Source organism: Acinonyx jubatus, chromosome D1 (genome assembly GCF_027475565.1).
Source record: "Acinonyx jubatus isolate Ajub_Pintada_27869175 chromosome D1, VMU_Ajub_asm_v1.0, whole genome shotgun sequence".
NCBI classification, from domain to species: Eukaryota; Metazoa; Chordata; class Mammalia; order Carnivora; family Felidae; genus Acinonyx; species Acinonyx jubatus.
Window position 1 is genome coordinate 93,298,618 of NC_069390.1, and position 20,636 is coordinate 93,319,253.

The following is a 20,636-nucleotide window of genomic DNA, read 5'->3' on the forward strand; positions in this document are numbered from 1 at the left end:
TCCCCTTACACACTGCCAAGCCTGAGAATTACAAATAGAGCCCAGGCACCTGTGTGTTCAGGCCATCGGCCACAGGGGAGGGGTGGGGGGAGCACAGAAGGAGCAATTTGAGAAATTTGCAGGGATCCCAGCGAACCCCTGAAGTCTGAGATTCCCTGCCTTGGTGGAGTCATTTGTATTCGCTGGCTGGCCCCCTCCCTGCCCTGCTGTATTTAATTCTGGATATGGTATAAATAGAACGTGGCACTCTGGTAAAATACACCACCCTCCGCTTTGTTCCTTTCCTTTGGGGACAGCAACCAAATCTGAGCCTTTGAGTCCCTCTAGTGGCTCCAGTCGGCAACTTGCCTGGTTGTTTCTTGGCCTGTATTTAACGTATAGTGCCTACTGTATGCACCAGATCGGTGCTGGGTTCTCTAGCTTTGCCAGGGGTGTGGGATGCTGGTTTCATTTGATCACTGTTGTGTCCAGGGGAAAGTGAGCAGGGGTAGAAGGCGGAACTCCTTCTTGGGCTAATCTCCCTACTGCCCTATAGGAAGTGTGCGTTCCCAGGACCGAGGGAGGATGGGTTTTGTATGGGCTATTTCTGCCTTTAAGTGATTTGTAGAACCTCAGGGCGACTCCTTTATCCCTGGGCCTCAGTTCGCTCAGGGTGAAAGGAGTACACAGGTTAAATTCGAGTCAGTCCAACAACTATTTAGTGAGCACCTGCGATGTGAGAGACCCTGAGCCGAGTGCATTGAGAACGTAGCGGTGGATGGTACCTAACCTCAAGGAGCCTAGAGGCTAATGGGAGAACCGGGTGTCCGGGAAGCCGCATACGACACAGGGGGGACGCGGCACAGAATGGCCGTCAGGGCGTGAGCTTTGCCACGGGCCAGATCTGGGGTTGAGCCCCCGATCTGGCACCTTTAGCGGCGTGACCTTGAGCAAAGTGCTGAGCTCCTCTTCCTGTTTCATCCCTAGATGCGGATAACAATGCTTTCTTCATGGGGTTGAGCGCTCAGCGTTCAGCCAAGGCACACAAAGGGCGGCCACTCTCAACGCGGTTTAAGTTCTAAACAGAAAGAACAGAAACCTTACTGGGAGCGTCAGTAAGACTCCGGAAGGGGCTTATCCCGTTGGTTCTGAAGGCCCCTTCTTAGGCCCAACAGGTTTCTGTGGTCTCCTTTCTTTGCCTCCGAGCTTGGGAATCCACCTGCTGCTTCTCCAGGGTGGATGCCTCTGGGGGTCCCGCCCTGCAACGTCAAACCAGTCTGCCTCCCTGGAGAGGGAACTACAGTCTCTCCTGCCCCCTTCTTCCTTCTTTCAGGCTCTTTTCCTTCCCACAGAGTTACTGCTAATCTATCTTGGGAAATGAACACAGAATAAAAAATGTAGCTTACATGCTTCCGTTAGTCATGATCCTTGATGCTTAGTGCTTAAAACTCTCTGAACTGGCAGAGTGAGTTCTCCCCGGGAAAGGGGACTTCGTAGAAACCCTGACGCTGGGGGCTATTGCAACTCAGAGGTTGTGTGATTCTGTTACATTGTGAATGAGGCACGGGGACGTTCTAAGTGACTAGAAAGAGAAAGAGACCATTTTCACGCTGAGCTTCTTGGTCACTGTGTAAGGAGACAAAGGAGGACCTTACAGCCCACCTTAACGCCAGACACATCATACCTAGAGTCCAGGGGAAGTTCTTTAATTCTGTGGATTTAATGGCCAACAATGTCTGAGATTAATAGGAAGGAGAGAAGGTGAGCTTTGGAGCCTGGAGTTGCTGACGGAATACCGTTCCTGGAACAAGATGAAAATTAGGGGCGCCTGGGTGGCTCAGTCGGTTAGGCGTCCAACCTCGGCTCAGGTCATAATCTCACAGCTCATGAGTTCAAGCCCCGCATCGGACTCTGGGCTGACAGCTCAGAGCCTGGAGCCTGCTTTGGATTCTGTGTCTCCCTCTCTCTCTGCCCCTTCCCCGCTCACGTTCTGTCTCTCTCTTAAAAATAAATAAACACTTAAAATATATTTTTAAGAAGATGAAAATGAGAGGTAAAGAAAGTCAAAAATGGAACCGAACTCCCGGGTGGCCAAAGAGATACTGGGTGGGTGGAGGGACGGGATCCAAATGTGGGAACTTGGAATTTCACTTTGGATAGGAAGGGTTGCCTCTATATTTTGAAGCCATGTGGTGTGAAACTATAAAGAATGGAAGATAGAAGTTGGGGTTAAGAGAATGAGTGTCCCTAAAGGAAGTAGTAACTGCCTATAAGAGCCCACTTATTCTCTGAGGCATCCTGCGCTCCCTGGAGGTCTGTGGGGGGATCACCTGTCTCTAAGATGGCTCAAGGAGTGAAAATGGTACCTAGAGCCTGTTCTGGGGAGGATGCCAACCCCTGCCTTTCTCCTTCGGTCTCTGTTGTTAAGGAAGCCTCTGCTAGTAAGGGAGAGAAGGTCCAGATCACACAGTTGTTGACCTGAGTCATTTCATCACTCATAAAAAACCAATAAGGTAGGTAAGAGTGTAACCTGGGGGGCCATGGAAGATACAATGAATTCAGTTAATGGAGGAACCACTGTGCGATTCCAGGACTTCCGGTGCTTCTGGTCTGGGGTTCTTCTGACACCTTGATTTGCCCCTTGCCTGCAGGAACATCCAATAACTATTACTTGTAATATTTGCTTCCTATACGTTGCTACCCAGTTTCTGCATTACTCACTAGAGGCTCTTCTTTTCCAGTGTCCTACTATGTTGGAACCTTGGGGACTCACACTGAGATCAAGAGAGTGGCAGAGGAAAGGGTCACCTTGCCCTGTCACCATCAACTGGGGCTTCCGGAAAAAGACACTCTGGATATCGAATGGCTGCTCACCGACAACGAAGGGAACCAAAAAGTGGTGAGTGTACAACTGGCCAGACCCCTCGCCTCCCCCGGCTCCCCTCCCCACTGTCCTACAGTCGCCTTCCCTCAGTCCTCCAGTTTTCTGTTTCTTCCATCTGGCTTATAGTTGAAAGACTCCAGATACAAACATTATAAATAAGAAAAGGTATTTGGGTCTTAAAGATAAGAGAGTCTGTGCTCTTTGGGCAAGCAAACACTCCTAGGAAGCCACCTATCATTTGCCCGAGGAGGGCATCTGCAGTATTAGCGTCTTTCCTAAGAAGGGAGCTAAGATACAGTAGCTTGACTCCCTAGCCAAGTGGCCAGAACCCCAAATCTATACTAGGAAGCCTGCTCCTCCCCATCCTCTGAAACCATTACCACCTGCCTACATGTAAGTTTTGCACAAAGCCATGACTCGCAAGCTCGGAGATTGTATATAATACGACAAACCACATACAACGCAGGACGGGACTGAAAATGTTAACGCTTCAATAATTGGCCAGCAGAAGAATTGATATGGGTTCTGAAGTTGGAAAAATGAAGGAACTGACCCTGGGTCTTCGGTGCTCAGGATGGGAGGTCCGTTGGTGTTTCTGTGCTTTGGGGCAGTGTCAACAGAGCTTGTAGTGAGTGCTTTGCTCCCAACGATCCGCTGGGCTGGTCTCTACCGAGCGAGAACTAAGTTAGCTACTGTATTATCCTGTCTGACTTGGCTGCGTTCAGCCTCTGTACCTTTCCTCCACCTGGCTTTTCTAGGGTAACTCTTCCTATTCCATTTACCCACTGACTTTTAAAAATTCTTTGGGTTGAGGGCCACCTGGGCTGGCTCCATTGGTGAAGTGTGCAACTCTTGATCTCGGGGTTGTGACATGGAGCCCCGCATTGGGTGTAAAGATTGCTTAAAAAACAAAATCTAGAATAAATAAATAAATAAAAATCTGTTGGTCGAAAGTTTTGTGATTTAAAAACATCACACAGAATACCAGGGAAGCTGACTTTTTAGACTTTTTGTCCTTTTCAGAACTTTACCTCTTGCCCTACTAAAAAGTGAAAGGTGTCCTTTCTTCTCCTCTGTCTATACCGCTGATTTCATACCATGTTTTGTGCTGGGGGAAGCTAAGGTTTTTATTATTTTTTATAAATTTTTTTAATGTTTTTAATGTTTATTTTTGAGAGAGAGTGCGCGCGCGCGCGCGCACACACACACACACACACACACACACACACACACACACGTGAGAGCGGGGGAGGGACAGAGAGAGGGAGACACAGAATCCGAAGCAGGCTCCAGGCTCTGAGCTGTCCGCACTGAGCCCGACCCTGGGCTCAAACACAGGAGCCATGAGATCATGACCTGAGCATAAGCCAGACGCTTAACCTACTGAGCCACCCAGGCACCCTTAAAGAAATGATTATTATTATTTTTTTTTTTTTAGAGAGAGAGAGCGTGCAAGCAGGGGAGAAGGGCAGAGGGAGCACTCAGCACAGAGTCCCACATGGGGCTCGATTCCGTGACCCTGGGATCATAATCTGAGCTGAAATCAAGAGTTTGATGCTCAACTGACTGTGCCACCCAGGTGCCCCAAAGCTAAGATTTTCACTAAAAAAAAAAAAAAATCCAAGGTAACTGTTGGATTTTAGCTCCTACATCACTTTGTCATTTTGTTCTCATAGTACATCGTCCTGAGACTCTCTGTTCTCTGGAGAGCAAGGTCACCTTAACCTGAGCATATTGATTCCAACGGGGTCTTAGTCAATCATAGACATGATAGTCTCAGTTCTGCATGAAGCAAATAAGAGCCATGTCTGCTAATAAAAATTAAAAAAATTAAAAACTCCGCTCATCTAACTTTTTAGCCACGAGTTTTCATTTAAAGAAAAAGAAAGGTTGCATGCTTATGTAGCCAAGCGAATATAAGGCTGAGAAGTTAATTGTTGATTCAAGCAGGCCTTTCAGAGACGTTTGAAGCAGGGACAGTTCCCTACTTGTCTTCAATTCATACTCCTGTCGTAGGATTTTTTTTCTCAATACCCGGGATTCGTTGTCTCACCACTTGGAAGAATGAAGAGGTGGAGGCAGAATGAGCAGCAGGCAGAAGTTTATTAGAGTGGAAAATCAGAGAGTAAGAATAGTATGGAAGCTCTCTTTCCAGAGAGGGGGCATTTCAAAGTGTGAATGCCTGCGATAGACAAGGGTCCTTGTTTTATAGGGTTCTGGTTGCCACTCCCCTTCCCATCCCCCTCTGGTTCCCTCTCAGGTCACACCCTTTCTGGCTCAATAAGCTCTAAGTGCTGGGTGGTCCATTCCCGATGGCCACCACTGCACTGTATGAGGGGTGGTCTATGGCCATGTCATTCCTTGTGGGTCATATGTTTTATGACTACTTATTTTAGTTAGGTCTTTTGTCAAATTCCTGAGGGAATCCTGAGGGGGGTAGGTGGTGTCTCTTACGTTCTTTTTTTTTTTAATTTTTTTTATTTTTTAATGTTTATTTCTGGGAAAGAGACAGAGCACGAGCAGGGGAAGAACAGAGAGAGAGGGAGACACAGAATCGGAAGCAGGTTCCAGGCTCTAAGCTGTCAGCACAGAGCCCGACGCGGGGCTCGAACCCACACACCGCGAGATCATGACCTGAACCAAAGTCGGGCGCTTAACCGACTGGGCCACCCAGGCGCCCTGGTGTGAGTTATAGTCTTAAGAGGAACTTTAGGCCCAGGGGAGTTTGCTGTGGTCAGACACTCCCAGCGGTGTTCCAAAATATGTGCTTCCCCCCACCCCCAGCCCCCCAGGGACCTCAGGTCCTATCCTTTCCCTCTCTGCCTACTGAATCCTATCTTTTCCTATCATACTCCAAAGTAAGAATCAATCATTTATTCAGTCATTCAGATTACATGCATTTATTTAGCACCTACCGTATGCCATGGTAGACACTGGGTTACAATACTGAAGAAGATGTCCAAGTCCCTGCCTTCATGGGGCTTACAATGCAGCCATTCCGTGATTTAAAACAAACAAAAAAATTTTTTTTAAGCAGAGAGCACTATTAGCTACTTGCCAGGTTCAAGTTTGTTTAGCACAAATGATCTCATTTAACTTAATCCTCGTAACCAGGATTACTAGTCCTATTTTGCAAAAAAGAAAGGAACCACATACAGCATGTGCACATACACACACACAGTGAGAAAAATGCAGAAGTTCACCCATTTTGCAGTTTGAAATGAGGCACTGTGATGTCAGTACCTGGGCTGTTAACTGCTAGCTATGTTCCCTTCGTAAATAATTTGAAGTTATAATACGTGCTATGTGGGAAATCAGGGGACCGTGGGAAGAAAATTGTTCCAGACAGAACGAATTATGCCAGGGCCCTAATTAATGCTGGAACAAGCCAGGCACTGTTGAACGTTCTAAAAGTTCAAAAAGCAATTTAGGTTAAATTGAATAAACCCTGGATTCCCACTATATACGTACTCTGTCATGAAGGAGGTGGTTGAAGAGATAAATGTGTAAAGAGACAATTTGACATAGATCATGATAGAAGCAGAGCGTTCTAGATGAACATAAAGGAGGAGCCACTGGCCAGAATTAGTTGGAGGAGGGGGAAAGGCCAAGGGCAGCTCCCTATAAGAAGTCACAGCTGATCTGACTGTTGATAGAAGGCACTGCCCTGAGGATCCCCCAAGAGCACAGACGCAAAGGCTGCAATATTCTGGGAAACGGTAAAGTAAGCAGCTAGCACAGGCGGAGCTCAAAACGTAAGCACGCAGAGGTTGCAGGACCAGAACGTGAAAAAGGTCTTGTGTACCATGCTAGGGAGCTCAGATCCTTTTCTATGATGTCATGGAGTTTCTTGAAGGATTTTAGGAGTGAAAGGGACATATATGCATCTCAGATGATCACTCCGGCCCGCGCAGCGCCGCACTGATTTAAAGCAGACTCGAATGGAAGCAAGGTCAGTTGAACAATTTCAAGCTATACAATAAGGGCTTAAACTATAGCCATGGGTAGTTGGAACATCACGATGGGCATAATAAAAATGTAGTGGGTAAATTTGGCACCATGTCCGGAATGAGAGTGAGGGTGGGAAAAAAATCCGGGAGGGGCTGGAACGGAGGTGGTGCCTAAGGTAGGCTAGCCAATGATCTAGACCCCAAGTTTAGCTTTGCGTTTCAATCTGAGCAGAATTGGCTCCACCCCTTTTGTCTAGGATGCTCAGAGGTGCCGGAAACGCTTGGGGGTGGGTAGGCAGTTTGGGGAATATATGAATTTCAGTCCAGGTGGGTAGCATGGCCGCTAGAACTCTGGAGCTTTCCTCCTGGTTTTAGGGATGGGCACATAGTTAATTTCCAAAGTCGGAGTGACCACCTCCCCCCCCCCGCACAATGCACACACAATGGAGACCTTTCCCTTCTATTTTTCAGACGAAGAAATTAGGACATGGATGTTCTCATTCCCCTGCCAGACCTCTCTGGCACATCCTTTCTCCCTTTGCCCCTTTTCTTTGATACCGAACAGGAAAAACCCTCATCAAAACCACAGAGAGGGGCCTACGTTCATTTCCGTTCAAGGCAGTTGCACGATTACTGCGCGGGGCCCTTGGCGCAGCAGAGCCCCTGCTAGAAAGCTGAGCTGCTCCATCTGTTCCATTAGGTCCTAACAAACCGTCCTCCTCTCAAAAATGCGCTGGGAACGGGTCCGCCTGGAATGTCAGAAGACAAACAGCCCCACAGCAGCTGCAATTCATGTACTTCATTTGTTGTCTGTTTGCAGAAGGATTGAATGTATGTGCACTGTTCTCCCGTCACACCTGGAACAAGGACTTAGCCTCAGCTCTGGGTTTCCTAGAATTAAAACCACAACAAAGCAGGGCCTCGGCGGGCGGGGCTGTGGGAGGAGCAGAGGTGTCTGCCCTTCAGAGGGCGCCCCTAGGGGCTTAGCCTTCAAGAGCTGCCGGTGGGCATGACCGACAGCCTCGCTGAGCGAGCTGGGAGGCCGCTGCTCTCTCCCCAGTAGCTCTCCTCCGGGCTCGGTCCAGGGTCTGCATGGCCCTCGGAAATTAGCGAGAACTTGCCCGCCAGAAAAACATGAAGAAACCCCAGGAAATTAGCAAGGGAAAAAGAAAATGATGTGGTTTTGGAGTGGTGGGCGGTGGTCTGGTGCCCATGGCCAGGAAAGAACTCCTGAGAGGTCTTTGGGAGGAGAAGGTGGTTTTATTAAAGCAGGGGACAGGACCCGTGGAGTCGGGGGAGGTAAAGGCCAAAGGGAGGTTCCCAAAACGACTTTCATATGCTAAAGAGGACTGCGGAGGCCTTGTTATTGTTGAACTAAAGTTATCTTCCCTCCAGTAAGGCATTAACCTTAAGACTGAGAGTTCCTGGAGGAATGTTTTACTCTGCCTGTCTCAAGTATTTGTCAGTGGGCTGCAGGTTCTAAAGAAACTTAATTTTATTTACCATTTTTTTCTTGCCTTTGTTCCCCGCGGCACTATGGAGGGGAGGGTGATGTTGGGGCTCCAGGAAACTGAGTCTATGGGTTTCTGGAGATTAGGCTATTGATAAGATTGCTTTTTTCTTGCAATTTACTAAGACTTTTGTAAAGTGATGGGAGACTCCTATCCTGGCTAACTGTGATCTCTATCAGTCAACCATTGGTTTTTCTCTTTCCTTTGTTCTTGGGCTGCCTGGAGTGCCTGAGGAATGTCACACAGGTCCCACCTGGGCCGGGGGAAGGGGGTTGCGGGGTGTCAGCTGGCCTTAGGCTCCCTCATCAAAAAGAGGATAGCTTGACTACCTCTCAGGGAAAGCTGAGGGACTCTGAGATAATGCAACAAAAGCAGAAGGCAGCTAATGAGAAGACGTCTGTGCAGACCAGAGAAAAATGATGACTATTTGGAAAACCTGCCCGCTGCTGCCAAACAAAATAAGCTCTATGATCAAAATTTGGTGGCGTCAACAGTCGTATGTTATAACATATCCTTATAAAACTATTTTAAACTAAAAAAAAAAAAAATCACACAGCAAAACAAAGAGACACAGGTATCTAAGATTAAATGTGTGTCTGAAAAAATGGAGACAAACTGCAAGGCTGTAACTGATCCCCAACCTGTGTCATAAATGATTGTAAAATGCTTATATTAGGTCATGGTTATTTAATTATAGTCAGATTATTATGGAGTTGTATAATGTCCGCTTTCCAAAGATGTTAACTACTTACCTTGGTTGTCTCCCCCCCCCTTTTTTCTTTCCATTAATTAATGGGATGGGGGGGGGAGGGGGCGCTCCTGGCTGGCTTAGTCGGTAGAGCACGTGACTCTTGATCTTGGGGTTGTGAGTTCAAGTCCCATGTTGGGTGTAGAGATTACTTAAAAATAAAATCTTCTAAAGTAATAATAATAATAATGGGGGGCAGGATTTGGGGGAAAGGAGAGAAAAGTTCTCAGGAGTCAGCCCTACCTGAATGTATTAAGTGCTGTGGTGGAGATTTGCCCAAAGGGCTGAGGCTTGCTGGAGGAAGTCAGTGATTCCACACAGGGAGCCAGGAAAGGCTAGAATACAGAGAAGCTGGCCCTTGAGCTTGATCTTGAGGCCTGTAGGTGTTGTGTAGGCAAAAATAAAAGAGAAGCATTTCAAAAGAAGAAGACTGCATGATCTGAGACAAAGACACATCTGAGGGTGTTGTTCCAGAATCAAGGGACATCGAATTTGGGGACTAGGCTCTTCAGAGAGGTGAGGACAGGGACCAAAGATGAGGTGGAGTCCAGGCTGTACTGGCCTTAGGTGCCACATTCAGAGGGCTAAGCTTTGGTCCATAGGGCACACAGCTGATGGAAAACAAATGGAGGCTTTCAGCTAGGGAAGCTTTAATATACAAATGTATGGAATGACTAATGTTGTTTGGGTACTGGGCTGGACAATTTTGGAAACCCTTAGGGGCTTTCGTAAACCCAGAATCAGACTAATGAAAGTAATTGTGAGCGCTTATTCTCTCATTGCCACAAAAACCCGATGAAGTAGCTTATCCCTGTTTTACAATTGAGGAACTAAAGGTTTGGAAAGGTTGATTAACTGACCCCCATCACACAGCTCTAAGTGGCGGGGCTCCCATTTGAATGTAAACCGGCGGACTTTCCAGCCAGCTCACTCTCAATCACTGTGCCCTGGTGCAGCCTTGGGGCTAAGGTTTTCAAAATCGAGGCCCTGTAGTGGATTCTAAGTGAGCAGACTTTTTTTTTTTTTTTTTTCCCACCACCGACTGGAAAAGCTATTTCATGAGACTTACGCTTCGGTTGTATGTACCTGCTATGTGTAAAGGTTCACCAACTTCCCAAAACCCACAAAACCCCAAAATGCATAAAAATTACCCAGCTCTTGGGGTGCCTGGCTGGCTCAGTTGGTTAAGCATCTGACTCTCAATTTCGGCTCATGATCTCACGAGTTAGAGACCGCTTCGGGCTCCCCGCTGACAGCACCTGGGATTCTGTCTCTCCCTGCTCCTCCCCTGCTCGTGCTTGAGCTCCTGCTCTCTCTCTCTCTCTCAAAAATAAAAAGAAAAGGAAAGGAAAGGAAAGGAAAGGAAAGGAAAGGAAAGGAAAGGAAAGGAAAGGAAAGGAAAGGAAAGGAAAGGAAAGGAAAGGGAAGGAATTACCCAGCGCTTTACCAGTTTCTAGGTTTAGAATCTCTTCATTCTTCCTAGGAAGTTACAAACTAACTTCCTCGTAGTGATTATGCACCTACGAGGTAATAGGAAGAAGTCAGAAAGAAAGTGACACTAATTGAGCACGCGTTAGGCATTCCCATCTTACTCCAAACATCAGCCCCCAACTTTCAGTCTTAGGAGATAAGATCTCAGCCTTCCAGGTTTTTTCCTATCACTAACTTATTTCCTCCTCTTGCTATTGTCTCAGCGATTTGGCATTTCTATGGTCACTCCTTCCACTAGCCCCCAAGAAACCTATCCTTTCTTTCTAAAAAAAAATATGATTCTCTTTTTTTTATTTATTAAAAAAATCTTTTTATATTTATTTACTTTTGAGAGAGATAAGCATAGAGTGAGCAGGGGAGGGGCAGAGAGAGAGGAGACAGAGTCTGAGGCAGGCTCCAGGCTCTGAGCTGTCAGCACAGAGCCCAATGTGGGGCTTGAACTCATAAACGGTGAGGTCATGACCTGAGCCAAAGTCGGGCACTTAACCGGTTGAGCCACCCAAGTGCCCCAATGTTTATTTATTTTTGAGAGAGAGAGAGAGAGACAGGGTGCAAGAGGGGGAGGGGCAGAGAGAGAGAGAGAGAGGGAGAAACAGAATCCGAAGCAGTCTCCAGGCTCTCAGCACAGAGCCCAACGCAGGGCTCGAACTCCTGAACGGCGAGATCGTGACCTGAGCCAAAATCGGGTGCTTAACCAACTGAGCCACCAAGATGCCCCAATGAGCTGCAAGTTGTAGGGAGATTTATCTATATTTCTTTTGCCTTTCTTCTCCACATTACTGGCTGTAGCCTGGCACACAAGGTTGGTCACATTTTAAGGGATAAGAATAGGAAAGAAACCTCTGCCTGGCCCTAAGAACTCCTTGCTGGGATGCCCAGTCTCCATGGGAATGCAGTAATGAGTTAGTGAACATAGGAGGGCCCACAAAAACAGCCCCACTTGAGTAGGACCAGACTGCAGCCGCCCCATTTTAGATTGGGATATATGTACCCACTTCGTTGAAGACCTTCTCTAAGTATTTGTGAAACAAAAGAACGGCCTTAAGTCTAAGCAGTTTGTCTCAGAGACTCACTTCCTTAATCTTCTTAATCTCGTGAACGTTTCACTGCCAAGGTTTTCTCTTTAATGAGAGGAGTTAATACTTGTATTTAGGACAGTGCCTAGCACAAAATAAATACCACATACGTGTTTGTTAAATAAAAACACAACCCCCTGGCCGAACGTATTGCGTCGTGTTGATGGATTTTCGTTTCTAGGCCTGATGCATATTTTCCTAACTCCGGGGCGGAGTGCTGAATTTGTCACAGTGCAGTCACTGGATGGTCAGTGAGCAAAGGAACGAGGTCCTTCCACAGATATCTGCTCTTAAAATTAGTACTATAAGCTTGTGGAGCTAAGAATTGTTTTTGTAATTTTCTTTTAATACGTGAAGAATATTAGACCTTAATTCTTCTCCAGAAAACTTGGGCTTCAAACCTTCTTTTTATTTATTTATTTATTTATTTAGTTATTTATTTATTTATTTATTCATTCATTCATTCATTCATTCATTCATTTTTAAGGTTTATTCAGAGAGAGAGAAACAGATGGTGGCATGGGGAGGGGCAGAGAGAGAGGGAGACACAGAATCTGAAGCAGGCGCCAGGCTCTGAGCGGTCAGCACAGAACCCGACCGGGGCTTGAACTCATGGACCGTGCGGGGCTTCATACCTTTTAGACTTTAAAAGGTGAAGCCCCTTGCCCAATACAGATTTCAGAGCTAGGCTCTAAAGCCCAAATTCCTGAAGCTAAATCCCTTTCTCTCCCTCTGTCGCCTCCCCCGTAATTTACAGCTCCCTGTTGAAAAGAATGCAGAACTTCAAGGTAAAACTTTTGTCCGGAAGTAAACACTGCACATTTGATTGAAGTCATGCATTTCCTGTACTTTCCAGAATATTCCCCTGCGTGAAGATGAAGTTCAGGAGTGACCTCCCTGTGGTGCCTGTGGGAGACTGTGGGCAGGTGTTCAGGCTGGAGTAGGGAGAGGTCTTCCATTTGTATGATAATGAGTGTAATGAAACCCTTTGAGGCTGCTCCCGCTGCCCCTACTCCCCTACTGCCTCCTGCTTAGCAGGTGGTTTCAGGATTCAACTCACTGAGTCTCTAGGAAAGAGAGGGTAGGAGGCAGAGGCGGTCTCATCCAGGGGTGAGGCTGGAAACGGTGAGCAAAGGCTGGACTTGAATAGTCAGCGAAAGAGATCCGAGATGGCATTATCAATTTTACTCTGAGGTTGGTATTTTAAGTTTGTTTATTTATTTATTTTTAAATGTTTATTTTTGAGAGAGAGAAAGCGTGAATGAGGGAGGGGCAGAGAGGAAGACAGAAGGAATCCCAAGCAGGCTCCGCGCTGTCAGCACAGAGCCCGACAATGGGGTTCCACCCCACAAACCTCAAGATCATGACCGGAGCCAAAATCGAGAGTCGGACGCTTAACCAACTGAGCCACCCAGGCGCCCCCCCCCCCCACCAACCCCGTGGTATTTTAGTGAGTTTTAACCTTTGTGTTTAGATACCCACCATTTGGATAGCCTCCTTATGCCTTCTTTTCTTAATCTGTAGATTCGTGCCCTCCAGGATCTTATCCAGTCTCATGGCCTTAAATACTATCCACAAGCTTAGAATCCCCAAATGTATATCTCCAGGACTACGCCCCCACCCCCCCCCCCAATATCTGACTCATTTTTATGCAACTGCTTACTTACTCTATGCCTCCTCTGGGAGTCTAACAAGTATCTGAAACCAAACTCCCGATTCCCCTCACTGTGCACACTCTGACCCCAAACCTCCTCTCCCTGGCTTTGTTCTCTCTTTTCAGAGGCTCATGCCAAACACCTGAGCGTGGTCCTGGATTCCTCTCTTTTTCTCATACCACAAATATACATTTAAATAAGGTGGTCACGGGACGCCTGGGTGGCTAAGTCGGTTAAGCATCTAACTTCGGCTCAGGTCAAGATCTCGCCCCGAGTCGGGCTCCATGCTGACAGCTCGGAGCCTGGAGCCTGCTTCGGATTCTGTGTGTGTCTCTCTCTCTGCCCCTCCCCACTCATGCTCTGTCTCTGTCTCAAAAATAAAATAAACATTAAAAAAATGCTTAAAGAAGGGTGTTGGTTTATTGGGAGATCCAGTTGGTTTCATCTTCAAAGTACACTTTGAATCTGATCACTTCTTGTCTCTTCCACTGTTACCACCATAAAGGCTGTGCATCTATTGCCTGGATCTTTACTAGAATAACCTCTTGACTGGTTTTCCCATTTCCACTCTTGGCCTCCTACAGCCTATTCTCAAAATAAATCATATCATGATGCTATTCTGCTCAAGATCCTATAATAGCCCCCCACTTCCACAAAATGAAAGCAATCATCATCTTTATAATGGACCAGAGCCCCGCCCCCGCAGGATCTGGTCCCACTGCCTGACTTCGTCGTTTACGATTCCCCTGGCTGACTCCAGTTACCTGACCTCTCTGCTGGTCCTCAAGTATGTCAAGGCACTCTTCTGCCTTAGGGTCTCTGCACTGGCTTTTTCCTCCACTTAGAACTCTCTTTCTCCTAGAAAGCTCCAAGGTTAGTTCCACATCTCAAGTATTGACTGTCCTGTCTCCTTCCAATAAGGTCTACTTTGACCACCTTATTCAATTTGCAGAGTTGAACCGTGAAGCCACCTGCTGACAGAGGAGGCTGTCGGGGAGTAGGGGCAGGGCAGAGGGGGGCGGTCTTCAAGGAATCTAACCCTTCGAGGCTCCCCCCCTACCCCAATAGGAACACTTGCCTTCACCTCCCACATACAGGGTCCCTCCCAGACATCATCTTCATGCTTAGACTCCATATTTTCCGGAGATGAATTAGGGTCTAATTTTCCTCACGTATTAATTTCCGCAGAAGTAGAAATTAACTCGTGGAATGCCCATAGCGATTTCCCTGTTTCCTACCCATCGCATAGCTGTGGTTCCTGTTTGTAGAAATGCAAATTAAAGATGTCCGAAGGATTCTATGAATCTTAGTCCAATTCTCATTTGAACCTGTTGCAAAATCTTTCTGGTTCCATCATTTATTAGTGAGTGCAATAAAATCTTTGACATGGGCCTATTTCTATGTATAGGAGGGTCATAATTTTCCCCTTATTTTTAATATTTATTTTGGGGAGAGAGAGAGACAGAGTGTGAGCAGGGGTGGTGGAGGGGCAGAGAGAGGGAGACACAGAGCTGGAAGCGGGCTCCAGCCCGACACGGAGTTGGAACTCACGAACTGCGAGATCATGACCTGAGCCAAAGGCCAGACGCTTAACCAACTGAGCCACCCAGGTGCCCTTTACCCTTTTCTTTTCTAAGTTGTCTTTTAAAACTGCAGGAGAGGGAAAAGAGTATCTTTTCCCCTTTGTCTTCCTAGGATCTCCAGCTGAGGCACTATAAATTGGACTGACAAAAGATTTTTGTTGGTTTGTTGTCTCTCTTGAAAAAGTGTAAAATTTTTTACTGAGATGCAATTGACACATACCCTTATATTTCAGATGTACAACCCTTGTATTTCAAGGGACAGATTAACAGGAAACTGACAAACAAGTTTGTAACTTCTGTGTACCATTTATGTAGCATGAAGCGAATACCCACAGATGAGTAACCTCAAGTGGTGGCTAGAATTCGGCTGTCTGCCTAACTTAGTGGGGGAAAGGGAAGAGGAGGGAGGGCAGTTAGGGAAAAGCAAATGACTTCTGAGGAAAAGAAATGCGCCCTCAGAAGAACAGATGGGAGGTCTGCTAGTCTGTGACCTTGTCTGTCCGGGTGGGGGGTGTGGTGCCAGATTTCTGGTCTCCTCGAAGAGATTAGAGTTGCTCTCAGGAGGGGACTTAGGACAAATTCTTTTGAGAGGCTCTGCTTTTAGGTCTGATAAGGAACTTCAGGAACTCAAACACCTTCAGCATTTGAAATGAATTCTTAGGCACGTGCAAAGTGGCGTATTTTGGTACGTCCTGGTCCTCAACACGTTCATAGAACAATTTTCTCTGAATTGGTATCCTCTCTAGCACAGTGCCAAGCACAGAGTCTGTTTTCAGGGACTGTGTATTCACGAAAGGACTGCCGAGTTGCAAAACAGCCTAGCCAAAGACCATTCAGGGCAACAGACACATAAAACCCGAATGCCCTCAACGCTCTCCTGGACGACACCCAGCCTTACAGGAAGGGGATCCAGCAACCTATGAGACCAAAGTCTTTCACGATTTCTCCTCACATAAAAATGCTGCAAAACAAAACAAAACACAAAAAAACGCTATGGGTGAGAGCAAAGAGAAGAGACCATTAATCTGAGTGTCATTAACAGGGAATGTGTCACACGAAGTTAACGTTGATTTTGGATTTAAGAGAATGATTGGGAATTCTTTATGTGGAGAGATGGAGAAAAGGGAGTTTCTGTGTGGGAAAATGCAGTGGGCAAAGGCATGGAGTACAAAGAAAGCATAACCTGTATTAACGGAAGGGAGATGATGTTACCTGATAGTATGCAGGTAGGGGAGGTGGCCAATAGGAGCTGAGATTGGGAAGGTAAAGCAGAGGTCACTGTGAGGACTCTAGACTGAATCTGGTCATCATTCAGAGGTGGCCGGGAGCCACTGAAGGCTTTTGAGCTGGAAAAGAGCCCCTGTGAGTTTTACATTGGTATTAACTTGGCATCCAGTTTACAATGTTACAGGCTGCAGAGGGCAGAAATACAGACGCAGCTGGAAATATGAAACTGGGGCCCAAACTGTGTTGGCACAGAGAGATGAGAATGATCACAACAGTAGTGCTGGTTGAAACGAGTGGGTGGAATTGAATACTAAACATGTCTTAAGTCTATTTGTTTTTTATTTTAATTTTAGAGAGAGAGAGAGAGAGACAGCGCGTGAGTGGGGGGGAGGCGTAGAGGAGACAGAGAGAGAGAGAGAGAGAGAGAGAGAGAGAGAGAATCCTAAGCATGTTCCACGCTCAGCGTGGAGCCCAACACAGGGCTCCATCCCATGACCCTGGGATCATGACCTGAGCTGAAATCAAGAGTTGGACGCTCAACCAACCGAACCACCCAGGCACCCCGAAAATGTCTTAAGTTTAGTATCGGTTGCAGGGTCTACCTTTACTTTTCTCTCACTTTCTTCTCCCCAATGTGTCGCCCACAAGAGTGTGAGGTCCTCAGGGTAGGCTCTGGTGTCTTATTCCTGCTTGTTGTCCGGCACCCGACCCTGTACCCTGCCATGCGAACGCAATACATGTTTGCTGATGAAAAAGAGTACGCAGAGAAAGGAGAAAACTTGTTTCTCAGAAAGATGGCAAAGGTAACATGGATGCCACTGAAGGGTTTTGACATAATGGAGAGAGAACGGATGGACGTTTTCTTGGATGGCTTCAAATCTTTTCAGGAAAGCATTTGATGCATTGTAGAGCATCCTGTGATAGAGGACGGGGTGCAGGGCTTGAGCGGAGCGAAACAATTTGAACAGCTGCAGCCAGAAATGTGCCTGGGAGACTCCCCTAGGCCTGCAAGCCTGTTTTTAGTGCCTTCTGTGTATCTGGAATGCTCCCTGCAGCCCGCTTCGCCCTGCCTCTGTTATCTCTTATTTCATCTACTTATCTTTCAAAGCCTAACTCGAATGCTTCCAACTTTTCTGGGACATTCTCTCTAATACTATTTCAAGTTAATTAATCCTTTTTCTATGTTTATACTTCTCTCCTTGTTAATCCCATTAGATTTTAAATCACTTGAATACAGGAAGAGGGTTTTAGTCATCTGAATAGCCTCCCCCGGACCTGATGGGAAGCAGTCATTCCAAAAAAATGTTTGCTGGCATTTAAAATCAAACGAATTTAAGAATATGATTGATGAGTGGTATGAAGGGCAAAGCTGAAGTTATATAGCTTGAAGTCTTGGTGGATCAGTATGGTTTTTGTGACTAACAGGGGTGAGACAAAGGAGGAACAGAACCCAGGAAGGATTCAAGAACTATGGGCTGTGATGCAGGCAGGTGAAACGTCACAAAAACTCTTTTTTTTTTTTTTTTTTTGCTAGAGAGATCTAAACTTTGGTTTCCCTGCCTTGAAAAACAAAGGCATGATGGCTCACATGTATTTTATGGAAGGAAGGGATGTCATTTTTTTTCCACCCGACTTCCCTTTACTAATTGTCAGTGACACCCCACACAAAGGAAAGTCAAACAATGAAGTCCTCAGTATTAGACTTGAATTTTAAGCATGGACTTTTAAGCATGGACCCTTTGGCTGGCCTCTAAGCTTTTGATTTTTTTTTTTTTTAACGTTTATTTATTTTTGAGAGAGAGAGTGACCAGAGGTAGGACAGAGAGAAGCGGGGGGGGACAGAGGATCCCAAGCAGGCTCCATGCTGACAGCAGAGAGCCCAATGTGGGACTCGAACTCACAAACCGTGAGATCATGACCTGAGCCGAAATCAAGAGTTGTACACTTAACCGACTGAGCCAACCAGGAACCCCTGGACTCTAAACTTTTGTAAGAACAAAACAGATTGATTTGATAGTGTCGCTTTTCCTCCTTCATTTCCAAACTTTCTAGAAAAGCAGTTAATGAGCAGTGAAATGAATGGACATGGCCACAGGAAGTGGCTGAGAGATAAGTGGTATACCGGGACAACGAACTGAATGGCCTTAGACGGTGACGTTCAAATCCGAGTTCTGCTACTTGTCTGTGAAATGGAGATCATGAATACACTGTCCCCCTCTTACCCACGTGGGATGTGTTCCAAAACCCCCACTGGATGCATGAAATCATGAATAACGCCAAATCCTATCTGCACTGTGTTTCTTCCTATACATACATACCTGTGATAACATTTAATTGATAAGTAAGGCAGAGTAAGAAATTAACAATCATTAATAAAATAACTAATAATAAAATGACTTAAAAGTTATACGACCATAGTTTTTCTCTCCCCCTCTCAAAATCTTATTGTACCATAGTCACCCTTCTTCTTGTGATGATGTGAGATGACAGAGTGCCTCTGTGATGAGACGGACAAAGAGAACGACACAGGCGTTGTGATACAGTGTTAGGCTACTATTGGCCTCTGACAATATGTCAGAAGGACAGTCATCTGCTTCCAGACCTTGGGTAACTGACACCATGGAAAGTGAAACCACAGATAAGACAGGAGGAGGACTACTTAACTTGCAAAAATCATGTGAGAAATAAGCTAGATGTAAAAGCACCCAGAACAAGGAGTGTTGTGTATTTTTTTTTTAAATGTTTTAATGTTTGTTTATTTTTGAGAGAGAGAGACACAGCACAAGTGAGGGAGGGGCAGAGAGAGAGTGAGAGAGAGAGAAAGTGTGTGTGTGTGTGTGTGTGTGTGTGTGGGAGAGGAGCAGAGAGAGAGAGAGACACGCAGAATCCAGAGCAGGCTCCAGGCTCTGAGCCGTCAGCACACAGCCCGACACGGGGCTCAAACCCACGAACTGCGAGATCATGACCTGAGCCGAGGTCAGACCTTAACTGACTGAGCCACCCAGCTGCCCTGGGTGTTGTGTATTTTGAACAGCTCACATGCAGTTCGTAGGAAATGCAAAAGTTAGAAAGTCTCCTTCCCATGCCATTCTGCCAGTTCTCCTCACAGCCAGCTCTTGATGCATTTATTGTGCGTCAGCTTCCTTCCTTGCCTTAGCTGTGTGGTCATGATTACACAAGTAACTCAAGTTTAAAATTCCTTACCTATGAAATGAAATGGGTCTGGGGCACCTGGGTGGCTCAGTCGCTTGAGCGGCCCGCTTCGGCTCAGGTCGTATCTCACAGTTCGTGAGTTCGAGCCCCGCGTCGGCCTCTGTGCTGACGGCTCAGAGCCTGGAGCCTGATTCTGGGTCTCCCTCTCTCGCTGCCCCTCCCCCACTCCTGCTCGGTCTCCCTCCCTCTGTCTCAGAAAGAAAGAAACCTTAAAAAAAAAAAATTAAATGAAACGGTTCTGAGAATTTAGTGAAACAGTTGCTACTCTGTAATTAAAACGTGCACAAATATGAAGTGTTGCTATTTGGGGAAGGAGGAGAAAGGCCTAGAGAAACATATTGTGCTTTTAACTTCATTTAGAACAGAGGTCTTTTGGACCCTTAGAATCAGCCCCAGTCTTGGCTGCATTGTTCCATTAGGAGTGTTCTCATCCCTTATCTTGACATCAGCAGGAGAGGAAGGCTGAGGGCCACATTGCTTGACCCTGCCTTGGTCTGTCCTACAGGTGATCACTTACTCCAGTCATCATGTCTACAGTAACTTGACTGAGGAACAGAAGGGCCGAGTGGCCTTTGCTTCCAATTTCCTGGCAGGAGATGCTTCCCTACAGATTGAGCCTCTGAAGCCCAGTGATGAGGGCCGGTACACCTGCAAGGTGAAGAATTCAGGGCGCTATGTGTGGAGCCACGTCACCTTAAAAGTCTTGGGTAAGACAGCACCAACGTAAACGCCTGTATCTTAGTAATAAGGTCTCTGTGAGGAATAGCCAAATGCATCATGGGGGTATGAAACTTTTCAATACCCTGCATTGTGCATGCAGAGATCAGCCAGTCCAGTTTCCGGAAAGAAGTGTGTATGTTCTATAGTTTATGTTCTGTATTTTAGACATAAAAAAAGGAGAAAGAAGAATCACAATTTTCCCTGGTAGTGCATTACAAAATTTAAATCTCCTTTGACGTTTAAGTGGTGTTCTTGTATTTCACTTAAATCTCACAGGTACGATTCAACTCCCTTTCTGGTTTCTGACAGCGAGAGCTGCTGAGTTCCATTTAATTGCTTCCGAGTTAACAGACTTCTGTCCCTGTTTCAGTATTAGTAGAATCACACTCAACTTTCCTAAAATTTCTTCTTTAATTTTATTTAAATTTTTTTTTTAATGTTTATTTGAGAGAGAGAGAGACAGACAGACCATGAGCAGGGGAGGAGCAGAGAGAGAGGGAGACACAGAATCCAAAACAGGCTCCAGGCTCTGAGCTGTCAGCACAGAGCCCGACGCGAAGCTCGAAGTCAAAAACCGTGAGATCATGACCTGAGCTGAA

General features: G+C 46.3%; 1 protein-coding gene across 1 annotated transcript in view; it reads left to right on the plus strand.

Moving 5' to 3' along the window:
* CLMP (CXADR like membrane protein) overlaps positions 1-20,636 on the plus strand; it is a 96,567-nt gene that overhangs the window by 69,816 nt on the left and 6,115 nt on the right. The window contains 2 exon segments of the mRNA XM_027036774.2: positions 2,721-2,878; positions 19,823-20,024. Coding sequence (XP_026892575.1) covers positions 2,721-2,878; positions 19,823-20,024 — 360 coding nt within the window.